We start from the raw sequence: 17948 nt of genomic DNA on the forward strand, positions 1-17948 counted from the left end.
TGTGGTGTGAGTTAGCTTATGCGAGCTTAACTGTTGACAGTGACCTTTCTGACACACACACCACATAAATGCTAGAATACTACAGTGTGAGTGTGAGATGGTAAGACTGCGGGTCTGTGATAATCATTGAGCTCGTCTCACTGCAGAGGCTTATCCCCCCTCTCTTCTGCGTACACACACACACACACACGTGCCGCATAAGCACATCTCTCCCCTCTGATGCCTTCCCCCTCACTATCTGAGGAGAGAGTGAGAGGGTAGAGAGAGAGAGAGAAAGGGAGGCAGGGAGGGATAGGGAAAGTGGAGAGAGCGAGGGTGTGGTTGTGGGGGAAAGCCAGGAGGCGAGTACTGAGAGATCTCCCAGTAATACTTCTCTCCATACCTCAATGTGTTGTCTCTTCCTTTGTTATCGGGGATGGGGAGAACACTGTGATATTGCTTAGCATCTTAGATGTTTTACCATTAGAGAACGAACAGAGGCACGGAAGCTTTACTGTGTTTCTATCGTGCACATCTCTGGGATCTGAACACCACTGGTTCCTGTGGCCTGATAGTGTTGAGTGTTTCAGCACCATGGACAGCAGCCTATATGATGTTTGACTCTCTCTCGCTTCGTTTTGATCCATCTGTACGGCAAAACGGGATCCATTTCTGGCACGCACGTCTCTCCCTGAAGTGTTGCACTCGTACACTCCCCCCAAGGATTGATAAGCATTGTGTTTGTGTCGACAGAGGGACTATCATGCGTTTTACACGCCAATCCTATGCTTTTAACTCCCTGAGAAGGTGACAACGGGTGTACACTTCAGGGAGAAGGAAGAGAATGTTAATTGGGTCTGGGTAAAAGGTGGAGAGGTGGATGTCTTAGTGCTGCTGCTGTGGTGATTAGTATGTAAATCCTACCAGCCCTGTTACTGTGTAGGACATGACAGGCTCAGTGCTGGGTCTCTGTGGTGTGTGTGTGTGTGTGTGTGAGAGTGAGAGAGAGATTGGTGAGGGGAGGGGAGGGGACAATAATGTAGTCAAGTCACTAAACCTCCAGTCCGAATCGAGTGCCAAGTCCCTAGCATTCAAGTCTGAGTCCTTTGTGCTCGAGTCACGAGTCCCTTGTTAGTGCTCAAAGCTACATTTTGCAACGTAGAAAGCTGAATAACTTACTGTCTTGCACATTGGTAATGCTAGCCGCTATCTGACATGTGCTTTTCTATATATCATGTTGAATAATAACAAGGGAGAAAGACTTTCTGACAACAAAGTCACGACTGGTCGAGTCCGAGTCCTGGACCTGCGTATTACGGTACACTCACCGTCCCACTCTGTTGCGTCCTTAGTGTGTGTGTGTGTGTGTGTGTGTGTGCACATGCAGTGATGCGCACTACAGAGCACAATACTTTCAAGCCTAGACAGCTCCTCAGACCACCACAGACTCGCTCTCTCTCTCTCTGTCACACACACACACACAAGCACTGCATGTGATAGTTGAGGAGATTGGGGACTATGAAAGGGACAGATGGAGAGGGCCAGCTGCTGTGGTCCTTAATGAGGCATCTAGTTGCATAACTCAATCCTAAAACCCCAACACTTTCTATTTACACGACATGACCAAAAGTATGTGGACACCTGCTCGTCAGACATCTCATTCCAAAATCATGGGTATTGATATGGAGTTGTTCCCCCCTTTGCTGATATAACAGCCTCCACTCTTCTGGGAAGGCTTTCCACTAGATGTTGGAACATTGCTGCAGGGACTTGCTTCCATTCGGTCACGAGCATTAGTGAGGTCGGGCACTGATGATGAGCGATTAGGCCTGGCTCGCAGTCAGCGTTTCAATTCATCCCGAAAGGTTAATGGTTTGAATCCCAGAACCACCTAGATGACAGATCTGTCCATGTGCCCTTAAGCAAGGCACATAACCCTAATTGCTCCTGTAAGTTGCTCTGATAAGAGTGTCTGCTAAATGACTAAAATGTATCTATCTCTTGCTCTAAACCCCGAAAATATCTATCTCTCTATCTAAACCTAATACATTCAATCTATCTCTCTAAACCCAATACTTTCTATCTTATCCCTAACACTTTCTATCTCTCTCTAAACCCAATACTTTCTGTCTATCTCTCTCTTTCTGTCTATCTCTCTCTAAACCCAAAACTTTCTGTCTATCTTATCCCCAATACTTTCTATCTATCTTATCCCCAATACTTTCTCTCTCTCTAAACCCAATACTTTCTGTCTCTCTCTAAACCCAATAGCTTCTGTCTCTCTCTAAACCCAATACTTTCTATCTCTCTCTAAACCCAATACTTTGTCTATCTTATAACGCTGACACTTTCTATCTCTCTCTAAACCCAATACTTTCTGTCTATCTTATCCCTAACACTTTCTATCTCTCTCTAAACCCAATACTTTCTGTCTATCTCTCTAAACCCAATACTTTCTGTCTATCTTATCCCTAACACTTTCTATCTCTCTCTAAACCCAATACTTTCTGTCTATCTCTCTAAACCCAATACTTTCTGTCTATCTTATCCCTGACACTTTCTATCTCTCTCTAAACCCAATACTTTCTGTCTATCTTATCCCCAATACTTTCCATCTCTCTCTAAACCCTGACACTTATATCTATCTAGTCATGCTCTCTATTCATTCTCTCTCTCTATTCATTCTCTATCCATTTTAAGTGTACCACAGTGAGAATTTCTTTCTGCACTCTCTTTTCTGTGTTTCTCTGCTCCCCTTTTGCCCTCTGTCCTTTCAGATGTACAACAGGGCATCGCCATGGATACTGGCATTTGCTAGGTGAATACCAAGGGGTAGAGCTCTGTTGGCACACACACACACACACTCACACTCACACGACAATCAGCAGTTTTAATTCCTAATTATTGACAAAGGCAGGTACATTGTCTGTGGTAGACTAAATCCCTTCAAGTATGAAAAGACAGTAAATTAACATTTAGGCTGAATATTTTAAGCTTTCTTTTTAATTTTAGAGCAGCTTCAGCACGACTTCTGTTTGGTATTTGGAGCCAGGACATACTGTATATTTTAATGTATTGATCTGTCATTACAAGCTCTCTCTGTGTGTGTGTGTGTGTGTGTGTGTGTGTGTGTGTGTGTGTGTGTGTGTGTGTGTGTGTGTGTGTGTGTGTGTGTGTGTGTGTGTGTGTGTAAAACGTATGTGCACGTGTGTGTGCGCGCAGTGTGAGAGATCGAGAGGCATGCAGTTTGGCACAGCAGAGCGGGAGGAGAGAGAAAGAGAGAGAGATCAGGACAGAAAGAGCAGAAGAGGCAGAAGAGACGTGGCACATTGCGAGGTTCAGGCGAAGGGAGGCAAGACATGCGGACGGCAGAGAAATCACCACCACCACACTGTGCGCTGACAGAGGTGTAGAAAAACAACATCTAGGAGATCGCTGTGCAGACCGGCTGTCGAACACCAACCTATTCTCCGCGTGCATTCCGTTAGCAGGTCTATCTGGACAGAACGGCTCTGTCTGGTTGTGTGAAGCCATGCCACCGGGCCATTACCGAATCGGTGCCCTATCAGCGCTACTCTGTGTCTGTGTGATTTGGACCGGGTTAGCAGCGGAAACACAAGGTAATGATGCTGGGTTTAACTTTCTGGCCGGTGTGTGTGTGTGTGTGTGTTATCTCTGTGCTAAGCCATTTGATTGATTTGTTTGAGGTTCCCCTTGGCTCCTATCCAGCATGAATGACTATCACAACTTTGCTTTGTCTGTGTTGAAAAATAGCGTAGGCTACTAGAATTCTAGCCTATTACAGTTAGAATCATGATACAAATCTTAATTTTGATCCTAATAGGCTATTCTAATTGATTTGTTTGAGCACTTTCAATTACATTATATACAGTGGAGGCTCCTCAGAGAAAGAAGGAGAGGAACATTCTACTCAGCGAATTTCATTTTAAAAAATTATAAAACTTGATAAACGGTATCCTTTTTAGACAAAACATGTCACAAAAAATCTGATTAAAACACACTGTTTTGCAATGAAGGTCTACAGTAGCCTCAACAGCACTCTTTGCAGTAGCACCATGGTGTAGCCGGAGGACAGCTATTTTCCGTCCTCCTCTGGGTACATTGACTTCAATACAAAACCTAGGAGGCTCATGGTTCTCACCCCCTTCCATAGACTTATACAAATGTATGGAGAAGAAAACCCTGTCAGCAGTGCCGCTAACTGACAACAGCCGAGACAAACAACTTTAACACCTTTTTTGATAGATTTGAAACAGCGGGCAGGCCTCCTGTAAATGACTTATCCCTCCCAAATGACAGTCCCATAATTATCTCTGAAAGGGATGTCCTTCAGGTCTTCTTTAAACTCTATCCTTGGAACCAACAAGCTGTGGTGATCTAAGCTGGCAGATTATCAGGGCGTGTAAATGGCAACTGTGTGACATATACAGAAGACCTTTTCAAGTGTTACTGGACAGCTGCAGAATCCCCGAAATCTGGAAAACTGCAACTATTGGGCCCCTTCCCAAAATGAATAATCCCAAATCCCTGAATGACTATCGTCCCATCTCCTTGAGCTCGGTGATAATCAAATATTTGGATTGTGTTGTCCTGGGACGGAGAGCCTACTTGACCGTTCCAGTTCGCATATAAACCAGGCCACGGGGAGCGCGTTTGACAAATAAAATGTGATTTCATTTGAATGCCAAGCGTCACATCTGCCTGTAGCCCGGCAAGTGCGGGGAGCTGGAACAGGCCGCACTGAGTTGTGCTGGCGAACTGGGGATACCGTGCATAGAGTTGGCGCAGGATATCCTGGGCCGAAGAGACACACCGGAGACCAGGAGCGCTGAGCCGGCACAATCAGTCCTGGCTGAATGCCCACTCTAGCACGGCAACTGCGGTGAGCTGGAACAGAGCGCACCGGGCTGTGAATGCGCACCGCATAACACGGTGCCTGACCGGTCACACGCTCCCCACGGTAAGCACGGGGAGTTGGCTCAGGTCTAAACCCTGACTCCACCAATCTCCCCATGTGCCCCCCCAAAAATGTGCTGCCTCTCGTGCTTGTTTCGAGGTCGCAAACCCCGGTGTCGACGTTGTTCGTCCCTCGCTGCCTCCGTCTGCTCCCATGGAAGGATATCCATTCCGGCCTGGATCTCCTCCCACGTCCAGGATCCTTTACCCTCTAAGATGTCCTCCCATGTCCAGTCCTACTGGCCACGCTGCTTGGTCCGTTTTTGGTGGGATCTTCTGTTACGGCTATCGTTAGTACAATGAAGAGTGGACCAAGGTGCAGCGTGGTAGGCGTACATCGTCTTTTTATTGATGACACCAAAGACAAAAAAAAAAAAACGCTCAGTTCTGTAAGGCTAAGAAACTAAACAGAAAACAAGATCCCACAAAACCCAAACAGAAAATGACAACTTATATATGATCCCCAATCAGAGACACCGATAGACAGCTGCCTCTGATTGGGAACCACACTCGGCCAAAACAAAGAAATAGAAAACAGACATTCCCCCCCGAGTCACACACTGACCTAACCAAACATAGAGAATAATAAGGATCTCTAAGGTCCAGGGCGTGACACTATAATTGACTCAAAACTCTCCTGGACTGCAAACACAAAACAGATGTACAAAAAGGGACAACAAAGACTGTATTTCCTGAGGAGATTAAATATATATCAGGTCAATAAAAGAATAACAACTAAATTCTATAAACCCTTTGTTCAGAGTGTTCTCACTTTCTGTTTCCAAGCCTGGTACAATCAGCTATCCATCGCAAATGAAAACCAGCTGCACAAAATAGCAAAGCTGTGAAGCAAAATCTGTGGAGTTAATGTCAAGAACATGGAAGCGCTGACCAGACACACCCACTCAACCAGGAGTACCAGCTCCTACCATCATGCCGCAGATACAGTCCAAATCAAATCAAATGTCATTGGTCACATACACACGGTTAGCAGATGTTAATGCGAGTGAAGCAAAATGCTTGTGCTTCTAGTTCCGACCGTGCAGTAATATCTAACAAGTAATCTAACAATTGAACAACAACTACCTTATACACACACGTGTAAAGGAATGATTAAGAATATGTACATATAAATATATGGATGAGCGATGGCCGAACGGCATAGGCAAGATGCAGTAGATGGTATAGTCCATCTTTACAAAACCGCCAGAGCCCAGAAATAATTTATTCCCACCAGTATAAATCAATTGAATAAAGAACAGAATTGTATGAACTGAATTATAAACTTTATCCACATGTTGTCTGCTGTATTTATTGCCTGTGATTTATGGATTTCTGCACCTATTGTTGTTGTTGTTTGTTGAGAGGCATGACACATTTCCCAAAAGGTATTGTTGTTATATTTAACTAGGCAAGTCAGTTAAGAACAAATTCTTATTTACAATGACAGCCTAGGAACAGTGGGTTAACCGCCTTGTTCAGGACAAAATATTTTTACCTCGTCAACTTGGGGATTTGATCCCGCAACCTTTCGGTTGCTGGCACCAACGCTCTAACCACTAGGCTACCTGCCGCCCCATTATTAAACAGTACTTATGGCGTCCTCCACTATATCAGCGCTCTTGCAGTATGAACTGACATGTCTATCCAATCAAAGGATCAGAGAATGAATCTAGTACTGAAAGCATAAAGCTACAGCTAGCTAGCGCTGCAGTGCATAAAATGTGGTGAATAGTTGACTCAAGGAGAGAGAAAGACATTAGTTTAACAGTTTTGAACAAATTAATTTCTTCAAAAAATTAAGACGCAGCAGACAGAGAGAGCGCTAGCTATATTCCGTTTGTGTATTTGTTTGTTGTTGAGTAGGCTAATTTAGCCTACTCAAACAACCGGACTCAAACAGAGAGGAATACTATTTATGTTAGCTCGCTGGCTAAGGATATCCTACACTTCAACTTCTTCAAGACAGGGTAAGCTTTTGTTTGATTAATTTATTGCCCCCGGCGACCGCCGGTGTCACTTCTAAACTTCTTGCTGTACACTGTACTGCAAGACTGTACATATGGAAATGAGATGAGTCGTTCAATGCTGGAATGGATTGTGGGTTTACTAATGTATTAGTTCTAGTTTGTTGACCGTAATATTATTTTGGTGGCATCGATGTAGGCTGTATTGCGTTTAGCGGTTATGGTATGAAGATTGAAGATTTAGCTTGTGCAGATTTTTTCCGCCTGGTGTTGTGTTTTGCACTCTTGTCCAAAAGCAAAGCAAAAATGTGAGAGAATTATACAACGAGCAAAGTGGTGATGCTGTATGTGGCTGCTATGAAAGTGAACCTATGTGTGCAGGTGATCAGGGGGCGAATTTATTCCACCAATTCTGTCGCAAAACGTTTCTTAAATGGAAGCGAATGGAACAAAATGGGCTTACCTGAATTTGTCAAATGGAAACTCTCGGTTTAGTTCTGTTTTACAACTGTTTGGACTCATTTCACCCCAGATCAGCTAGATGCAGGGAAGAGTGTGCATGGCGGTCTGTCTGCCACCTTGATTATTCCAATTATTCAAATTTGTCTCTCGACCTGTGCACCTACGTTATAAACTTTCATTTGTAGGCTAAGTTGTAGCAACCTCAGGATGGATATAGGCCAAATATATAATGCAGTAGCCTAAACCTATCGATGTAACATTGAGCTAGCTGGGTGAATGGAATATGAATGACAGTCATCCAAAATACTGTAATAGAAACAAGGCCATGCCCCCCCCCTCAACAAAAAAAAACATCTCTGAAGGTGCTTAGGCCATTCGGCTAAAGCTACATTCGACCTATTATTTTCTTGCCTTGATGAGAGAGCTTGTTAAACAGGCACTGGCATAGCCTACAGCATGACGTGTGGGAGTCAAACAAAGAAATAACACAAAACACACAGCAATTAGCATAGCCAATCGTTGTTCGGGATTCTGCCAGCGAATTTATGAATATCTCTGGTTGTCGGGAATAAAAATACGTGTGTGCACGCGCGCGTGTGTGTGGTGTGTGCAGAGTTTAGAAAACGTGTGGGTTTGTCTGGTTGCTGCAGCATGATCTGGAGCCGCGCTCGACAAAGGTGATGAAGACTTTGCAGGGTCCCCCCTCTAGTGTGTGTGTGTGTCAGTCAGACAGGCTACCTATTAACCTCCACTATCCCGTCGGCTAACTGAATGTCAGACAGCACCGTTTCTCTGTTGTTGATGTTCTCTATTTAATCAACATGGTCTCTGTCTCTCTCGCTCCTCTACCCAGTTCATGGGCTGTACAATAACAAATGATTGTGTGTTTAGCCTTCCGGAGAGTCTGTTAGTTATTCCTCCTCGTCACGTCTTGATAAAAACGGCGATATAATATTATCCTATTAGAACTCGGTAGCCATATAGCCGATCTGTTTTCTAGTCATATCACAGACAGTGGGCTGCCATGCAACTGTCTCTAATACATTCATTGTATCAGCTTCTGCTGTGTGTTTGTTTGTGTGTGCGTGCGTGCGTGTGACGCGTCTGAGAAATTTGCTGCTATGCACAGATATTTCATCGGTAGGAGAATGTGTGTTATTAGATTGACCTCGTTTCAACATGCGCGAGGTTATGACAATTGTATCATCGCGGTCTCCCACCCGGACGCCAGTTGATGGTGACTGTATCGGCTAGGGCACACAGGTCTGCTCTCTCCATGAACGCAGGGCTCTAACTGGTCTAAAGCAGGGGTCTCCAACAGGTCGATCGCGAGCTCTCAGTAGCTCGCAGCCCACATATGAGTAACTCGCCAAACAATTCTGAAAGTAGGCCTACATGAAATGTTTCGTGTTTTCCACCGCAAACTGTCAAACAAATCTCACATGTATCAGACACCGAAATCTCCCGGGTACTATCTAATCAACGTAACATTGACATTATCCCACCGCTGGTTAGGTTCTATTGGCCAAACATAACACAATATCTGCCATTTAATTAACAACAATATTGCCCCTGTCTGTCTGTGTGGTGCGCGCTGTTTGTCTATCACTCCATGTAGTAAGTTGATGTGACCATCTTGTGGGTTGCCAGAAATACTTTCCCCAAAACCTTCTCAATTAAATGTTAACTGGCCTTACTTGTCAGAAGTATATCATGAGTAAGTATATAATTTGTATCTATTATTTGTTATTTGCAAACTTTGCAATGAAATGCGCAACAGCAGTACAGAACCATTGCTAGACTGACACATGACTCACTTGCTAGATGCGCAATTAAAGGGCCAGATGCGCAATTAAAGGGGAATTACACTAAAAAATCTAAATTGGTTAGTTTTCTTCCAGATATAAATAACAAGATCTTCTGATGTGAATTAAGCATTGACATGGACCCAGAACATTCTATTTCGTTTTTTCTCTATGAACAATTGTAATTTTGAGAGTGGAAACCAGCAAAAATCTAAACTCAGGAGAAATAAAACTGACAAAACATGATTTTATAGGGCCCCCCTTAGAGTTGTTTATTAATCATTATTTTACCAGGTATATTGACAGAAAACATAATGCACTACTTTCTCTTGAACACTAAGGACCCGGGGAAGAGAAGAATGTGCCTATTTGAAAGCTAGAAAAAAATGAGTAGCCTGCGACATGTTTCATATTTTTTAAGTAGCACTCATGCCAGAAAAGGCTGAAGACCCCTGCTCTGGAGTCTAGCCAGTCTCTCCTCTCCTCTCTCCTCTTCTCTCTTCTTATCTCGACTTCTCTCCTCTCTTCTCCTCTACTCTTTTCTCCTCCCCCCTTCACCTCCCCCCTTTTCTCACCTCCTCCTCTTCCCTACCCTTCCCCTGGTGTTACATTCACTTCCACTGTTTCTGTCCTCCTTCCCCTTTCCTGTCATCCTTTTCTCTTCTATTCTCTCTCGCTCTTACTCTCCTCTTCCCCCTTTCCTTTCTTCTCTCTTCATACTCTCCTCTCCCTTCCTTTCCAATATCTTTCTCCCCCTCCTCTCTCTCCTCGCCGTGGCAGGTTGTCTGTTCTCTCCTCTGTAAAACTCACTCAGCCGTAATTTGTCTTTCTCCTCTCATCACATCACCTCACATTCTTTCCCCACCATCCATCGTGTTCTCTCGTTCGGCAGAGGCCCACCCTTGCTTCTTCTTGTTTTTCTAAAGGCTGAGTAGAGGGAAGCTGTAACTGTGAACAACACAGGGAAATATGTCCTTCAGCGCAATCAGCCCAGTCTTCTTATTGGAAAACCAACTAAGGCCTAAGAATTCTAGAACACATTTTTTGCCATATGTATGGACAGAATATCTATTTCCATTTAACATCAAAACGGTGTGTGTGTGTGTGTGTGTGTCCAGGATTATCAGTTCTGGCTGACTGTGGGGTTATAGGGATGCTGCTGACACTATTCCACAATAAAAGCAATTAACTGCAGCTTAACTGTGTGGCTAAGCTGCTCTGAACCCATCCGCAGTGTGTGTGTGCATGCGTGTGCGTGCGTGTGTGTGCGTGCATGTGCGTGTGTGATTGAACTGTCAGGGCTTTTGTGTTGGGCTGTCTCTTCCTCTGCTCTTTTCCTGTTGCTGCTGTTGTTGGCCTGACTAGGTGTTTGTGCTTTGACGTTTCCGTGGCTTTAGCCCAGCCTCTACTAGGGGTGGGATGAGAACAGAACAGAAGTTTGTATCAGGATAATAACCCAGTGAGAGTACTAGGCCGGGATTCAGCTATGCACATTTTTAAAGCCAGCGTTTCCGCTCTCGCGGAGAGACCGCATTCACGGCAAATGCAGATTGTGTCGGCTCATTCCAAAATTACCTTTAAATGTCAAGCACACTTTAAGGCGGCTCTACCACTGATCAGATAGAATCCCGGCCCTAGTCCCACTCCTCTATACCCGACTGATTGGATTCTAGGGAGTTTTTCCTAGCCGCCGTGCTTCTACACCTGCATTGCTTGCTGTTTGGGGTTTTAGGCTGGGTTTCTGTACAGCACTTTGAGATATCAGCTGATGTAAGAAGGGCTTTATAAATACATTTGATTTGAATTTGATTTGATTACACCTCATATGTTTCACACTCACAACCACACTCTCCTCTCCATAGCATGGCTTTGAAACCACTAATCCCAGGATGACGCTATGGCACGTCTAGATGTTGAAAAGGATGACAATGTGCAATGCCCTGAGCTATTTCAGAGTTAAAGGTTGAGGGTCATTGGTTAGCATCACATTTGTGCACAGTATAAAGTGTGGTAAGCCATTCTGTCTGGGCCCTGTTCAATACTAACTATCATTATAAGGCTGATGGTTGTGAGCTGAGTTTGTGGCTTCAGTTGATTGGCACGATTAGGAGCGTTTCCAGCCGAGCGTTTTATACTGTTAATTTAGTTCATGTTCCATCTTCCCTTTGCTTCAAAGCCTCATCCCTCATAGCCATCATCTGAATGGCCTACTCTTCCGTCTCCCTTCATTACAGAGTCCCATTGAAGAGCCTGTCTGGTCCTGTTCCCGAAACTCTGTGTGTGTGTGTGTGTGTGTGTGTGTGCACGTGCGCAACACGCGTGTGTCTGTGTGATAAAGGAAGGCGCTACTCAGATCGACACCGATAGCTACGGCTGTCTGGCGTGATGTTAAATAAACATATTTGTCTTGTTCACTTCTCAGATGCTTCTCTTCTCTGATCTACTACGGAAGAGGAGGGGGGGGGGGCAGCTTGCAGAGTTTGAATGTAGCAGTGTTACGCAACTCCAACGTGGCAGCTACACTAACACTCTGTAAGCTTCTAAACTTAAACGTTTCTATCGAATTCAGATTTCATCCTAACATCCTAGCTTTCTACTTCTCTCCTTCCATCGTCTCACCTGCTGACCAGACCGCACACGCGCGTGCATCAGTGTGCGTTGATTTTGTCCACCCACACCAGACGCGATCAGGACGCGCAGGTTGAAATATCAAAACAAACTCTGAACCAACTATATTCATTTGGGGACAGGTCGAAAAGCATTAAACATTTAAGGCAATATATCTAGCTAGCTTGCTGTTGCTAAATAATTTGTCCTGGGATATAAACATTGGGTTGTTATTTTACCTGAAATGCACAAGGACCTCTACTCTGACAATTCATCCACAGATAAAAGAGTAAACAGTTTGTTTCTAGCAATCTCTCCTCCTTCAGACTTCTTGTTTGGACTTTATATGGCGGTTGGCAACCAACTTTAAGGTGCATTACCACCACCAACTGGACTGGAGTGTGGAACTCAGTTCATCTTTCAATCACCCAGGTGGGTATATGCTCTTAAAAACCAATGAGGAGATGGGAGAGGCAGTATTTATTTCACGTCAAGCGTCACAAATAGAACCAAGTTCTATTTTAGCGCCTGGCTACGCAGATGTTCGTTGACGCGCGCGAGCAGCGTGGGTTCCAATGATTGACTAACATGTTTGAATTAATTTTGCAACGCTCCCTCACTTGCAGTGTGGGCAGCATGTCAGTGATAGTTTTGGTGGGAAAAGCCTATTCAAGCTGTAAGACAGTAAAAACAACCCATCCCCCTGGAACTATCCCTCTGGCTCTTTGTTGTCGCGCTCCCGTTTTCAGCTAATCTATGATCTTTAACATTTATTTTTATCCCTAACCAAAAATGTCCCCCCCCCCCTCCACCAACAAAATCTAAATCACAGTGCAGTTATCACAATACTACCACTAACAGGTCCTGATCGTCATCATAAAGGGAACATGTTTAATTCAACAAATACCTAACGCCACAATGCTGTAATGTGAGTAGGAGGAGATATGCATCTTTCAAACAATTTGCCACAGATATAAAGCGCTCCGCACATCATCGTGGTCAACAGTTGTAAAAATGGCCGAGAGTGAGACAGGGAAGCGACAGTCCTGTATGGCAATTAAATGAAATGAGAAGGTGGCGAATAGCAAACTTTGCGAGTTGGAATTGAGCTACAGTGGCAGTACAAGTGCAGCGCTTAACCATCTGAAAGGGAGGCACCGTGAGACCCAAACTGTTGCTGGCAGCAGCGCAGGCCCCCAAAAACAGACATTGGACAGGCTCTTCACACAGACGGAAGTGCGATGAGTGACAGAGTGAGAAAATCACAGCTGCTAATTACGGAAATTTGTGCAGTTGATATGCAGCCATTGTCAGTGGTACACTCTTAGAAAAAAAGGTTCCAAAAGGGTTCTTTGACTGTCCCCATAGGAGCACCCTTTTTGGTTCCATGTCGAACCCTCTGTGGAAAGGGGACAGCCGAAGAAACCCTTTTAGATTCTGGATGGCACCTTTTTTTCAAAGAGAATTTCGTCTTCAGTCCCCCACGATGGCATATCCAGGAACCAGACTACAAGATTCCATGTTGAAAAACTGTGACGGCCAGGATGGAGTAATTGTACAGTGATTGCGCTGCAGGTACAAACGCAAGCTCTCAAACACCCCATATGTGGCGTTAACAACAGATTGTTGGACATTTATGAACACGCTGTCATTCATCACTGCAGCGAGCCATCACATTGATGAGAAGTAAGATGTGAAGTCCCATGTATTGAACACTGAGATCATAGAGGAGAGGCACACAGCAGAGAACTAAGAATGGCATTAACTACCATCGTTGCTGAGTGGGCGTGGGGGACAGCAGTCAGCTGAGCGCAGTCCGAGAGGGGAAATGTCTATGTGAGAATAGAGACAGCATTGCTTCTTCAAACAAAAAAACATCATACCTCCAAAACCGGCAGCTTGTTGACAAAACGGGCTCCAGAATCAAACTATGACAATACTTTGCTTACAGAGCAGATGATGAGGGCCAGCCCACTGAAACAACTAAAGGTGTTACGAAGCAGTGCAGTTCAAGGGAGGTTTAGTTTCAAAATTACATAAAAATGATATTACACATTACATTTGCATTGTAACGTCATTCTGCTAGCTACTATATTTGAATTGTTTTCGAGTGTCAATGATATGAACATACATTCAGCATGACATTCATGTGAGCATTATGACATGATTACAAACCAAAAGTTCGGTGAAATTCACTCATATATTTAGACTATTTCACATTTGTCTGCAGCCAGCCAGTAGCCCTGGGCAGAGCATTACACCCTGGGGGTTGAAATGCACTCTGGGAATAGTAGTATGCTGTGAAAATCTATGGTGTGTACTAGAGACTATTGCAAAATAGAAGCTTCAGAAATGTCAATACAAAACCTAGGAGGCTTGTGGTTCTCACCCCATTCCATAGACATACACAGCAATTATGACAACTTCAGGAGGACATCCTACAACCTATCAGAGCTCTTTATGATATGAAGGTTTGACTTGGAAAGGATTTTTCGCCTAGTCACAGACAGCTGATGTGTTGTGCTCTGAAGTCCACAAGCGAAGGGAAAAGGTGAGAGGAGGAGAGTGTGTAGATGTGGGAAGCAAAATGATCATGCTGTTTGTATGTGGCTGCTATGAAAGGGAACTGTGTTTGCATGTGATCATGGGGTGTATTCATTCTGTTGGAAAAAAAAATCTTAAACGGAAGCAAACGGAATTAAGCTTTTTAAACATACTTGAATTTGTCCAATAGAAACTGTCATTTGCAACTGTTGGACAAATGATTACACCCTAGATCAGCAAGATCAGGCAAGACTGCCTGTCACCTTGATTACTCTTAATTTTTCTCTTGACCTGTGCACCTACGTTGTAAAGTTGTAGCAACCTCATGATAGGTACAAGGAAAAGTTGAGGATCATGTAGTAGCCTAAAACTATCGATTGTACATTAAGCTGGGTGAATGGAATATGAATGACAGTCATCCAATATGCTGTAATAGAGATAAGGCCATGCTCATAAAAAATAAAGAGTTGTCCTCCCTCATCTTAAACGGCACCGACCACCACTGGACTATACAGTACATACACACTCACTTGCACACACTACACTGACACTCTCACACAACCCACACACATTCACATACACTACATACACACACACATACCGGCACAACACAAACACACATATACACACACAGACACTTAAACACTGATCATATGCTGCTGCTACTCTGTTTTTTATTTTACTCTTGTTATTATCTATCCGGATGACTAGTCACTTTACCCTGCCTTCATGTACATATCTACCTCAAATACCTTATTATTATCTATCCGGATGCCTAGTCACTTTACCCTGCCTTCATGTACATATCTACCTCAAATACCTTATTATTACCTATCCGGATGCCTAGTCACTTTACCCTGCCTTCATGTACATATCTACCTCAAATACCTTATTATTATCTATCCGGATGCCTAGTCACTTTACCCTGCCTTCATGTACATATCTATGTCAAATACCTCATGCCCCTGCACTTTGATCTGGTACGGGTACTCCCTGTATATAACTCCACTTTGATCTGGTACGGGTACTCCCTGTATATAACTCCACTTTGATCTGGTACGGGTACTCCCTGTATATAGCTCCATTGTTGTGTATTTTATTCTCCTCTTGTGTTACTATTTTCCTTTGTATTATTTTCCTGCATCATTGGAAAGGGCTCTTAAGCAAACATTTCACAGGAAAGTCTACATCCGTTGTATTTGGCGCATGTGACAAATAAGGTTTGAATCATTCTACACCGTCGTACTACACCGACTCTGGCACTCGTCGGATGTGGCAGGGCTCGCAAACCATTACAGACTACAAAGGGAAGCACAGCCGAGAGCTGCCCAGTGCCTTGAGCCTACCAGACGAGCTAAACTACTTCTATGCTCGCTTCGAGGCAAATAACACTGAAACATGCATGAGAGCAACCAGCTGTTCCGTAAGACTGTGATCACGCTCTCCGCAGCCGATGTGAGTAAGACCATTCAACAGGTCGACATTCACAAGGCCGCAGGGCCAGACAGATTACCAGGACGTGTACTGCGAGCATGCGCTGACCAACTGGCAAGTGTCTTCACTGACATTTTCAACCTCTCCCTGACCGAGTCTGTAATACCAACATGTTTTAAGCAGACCACCATAGTCCCTGTGCCCAAGAACACTAAGGTAACTTGCCTAAATGACTACTGACCCGTATCTGTAGCCATGAAGTGCTTTGAAGGGCTGGTCATTGCTCACATAAGCACCATTATCCCAGAATCCCTAGACCCACTCCAATTTGCATACCGCCCCGACAGATCCACAGATGATGCAGTCTCTATTGCACTCCACACTACCCTTTTCCACTTGGACAAAAGGAACACCTATGTGAGAATGCTATTCATTGACTATGGCTCAGTGTTCAACACCATAGTGCCCTCAAAGCTCATCAATAAGCTAAGGACTCTGGGACTAAACACCTCCTTCTGCAACTGGATCCTGGACTTCCAGACGGGCCGCCCCCAGGTGTTAAGGGGGCCCCTCAGGGGTGCGTGCTCAGTCCCCTCCTGTACTCCCTGTTCACTCATGACTGCATGGCCAGGCATGACTCCAACACCATCATTAAGTTTGCTGATGACACAACAGTCTGATAGCCTGATCAACGACGAGACAGCCTATAGGGAGGAGGTCAGAGACCTGGTCGTGTGGTGACAGGACAACAACCTCTCCCTCAACCTGATTAAGACAAAGGAGATTATTGTGGAGTACAGGAAAAGGAGGTCTGAGCACGCCCCCATTCTCATCGACGGGGCTGCAATGGAGCAAGTTGAGAGCTTCAAGTTCCTTGGTGTCCACATCACCAACAAACTAACATGGTCCAAGCACACCAAGACAAGAGGGCACGACAAAAACCTATTCCCTCTCAGGAAACTGACAAGATTTTGCATGGGTCCTCAGATCCTTCTACCTCCAAGCCATAAGACTCCTGAACATCGAATCAAATGGCTACCCAGACTATTTGCATTGCCCGCCCCTCTTTTACACTGCTGCTACTCTCTGTTGTTATCATCGATGCACAGTCACTTTACCTACATGTAGATATTACCTCAACTAACCGGTGGACCCGCACATTGACTCTGTACCGATGACCCCCTGTATATAGTGTCTCTATTGTTATTTTACTGCTGCTCTTTAATTACTTTTTACTTTTATTTCTTATTCTTATCCGTATTTTTTACAACTGCATTGTTGGTTAGGGGCTCGTATTGGATTTGATTTTGATTGATTTCATTTTGTCGGGCACCCATAGCTATCATATGCAGTACCATTTCTGCCTTGTGAATTCACATATAATCGCATGCTTTTTTTCTTAAACCATGTACACAAGGCCAAAATGATCGCGCTTATGACAGCTAGGGGGCAATGCAGTTCCATCTACCGCAGTCATGGCTACCACGGCAGTTTAAACATTACCGTTTTTTAAAACATTTACCTAGTTGGGACTTTTAGAAATTAGGACACGGGATTGATCTGTGCCTGTGGAGAGTAGGGGAGAATGGAGAGTAGGGGAGAGTGGAGAGTAGTGGAGAGTAGGCGAGAGTGGAGAGTAGGCGAGAGTGGAGAGTAGGCGAGAGTGGAGAGTAGGCGAGAGTGGAGAGTAGGCGAGAGTGGAGAGTAGGGGAGAGTGGAGAGTAGGGGAGAGTAGGGGAGAGTGGAGAGTAGGCGGGAGTGGAGAGGGGAAGCGAGAGAGAGAGGGATATCATATAATACCATTGACATTAAAACCAGTAGATAGCGATAGCGGTGACATATTCCTATGGAAAACTCCCTATGGCGCATGAAGCTGAAAAAAATGTGCATTTGAAGCGAGCTATATTTCCCAATGGGGCTGAATGCCACCAAAAAAAAACGCTAACATTAATGGTTAATGTGGCCATAACTAGCAAAGGATCATGGTCCATGTAGTTGTTTTCATCCTGCCTGAGTGAGTCAACCAGGTTTAATGTCGATGAACCTATTGCTAACCTACTGTTAAACATTTACAGCAGAAGGTTCATTTGGAAGCTTCGCGTTTCCTAGAACCTAGGTCGACATTGGAAAGCAAAACGAACGGCTAATATTAACTATGGTCATCAGAATTACG

General features: G+C 44.4%; 1 protein-coding gene across 1 annotated transcript in view; it reads left to right on the forward strand.

Moving 5' to 3' along the window:
* The first annotated feature begins 3048 nt into the window (after positions 1-3048).
* Positions 3049-17948, forward strand: part of LOC110509318 (seizure 6-like protein) — a 48228-nt gene continuing 33328 nt past the window's right edge. Inside the window, exon 1 of the mRNA XM_036967954.2 lies at positions 3049-3599. Within this exon, the coding sequence (XP_036823849.2) occupies positions 3512-3599 (88 nt within the window). The 5' untranslated portion in view covers positions 3049-3511. The remainder of the gene's footprint in view (positions 3600-17948) is intronic.

Source organism: Oncorhynchus mykiss, chromosome 29, assembly GCF_057628025.1.
Source record: "Oncorhynchus mykiss isolate SJ-2025 chromosome 29, ASM5762802v1, whole genome shotgun sequence".
NCBI lineage: Eukaryota > Metazoa > Chordata > Actinopteri > Salmoniformes > Salmonidae > Oncorhynchus > Oncorhynchus mykiss.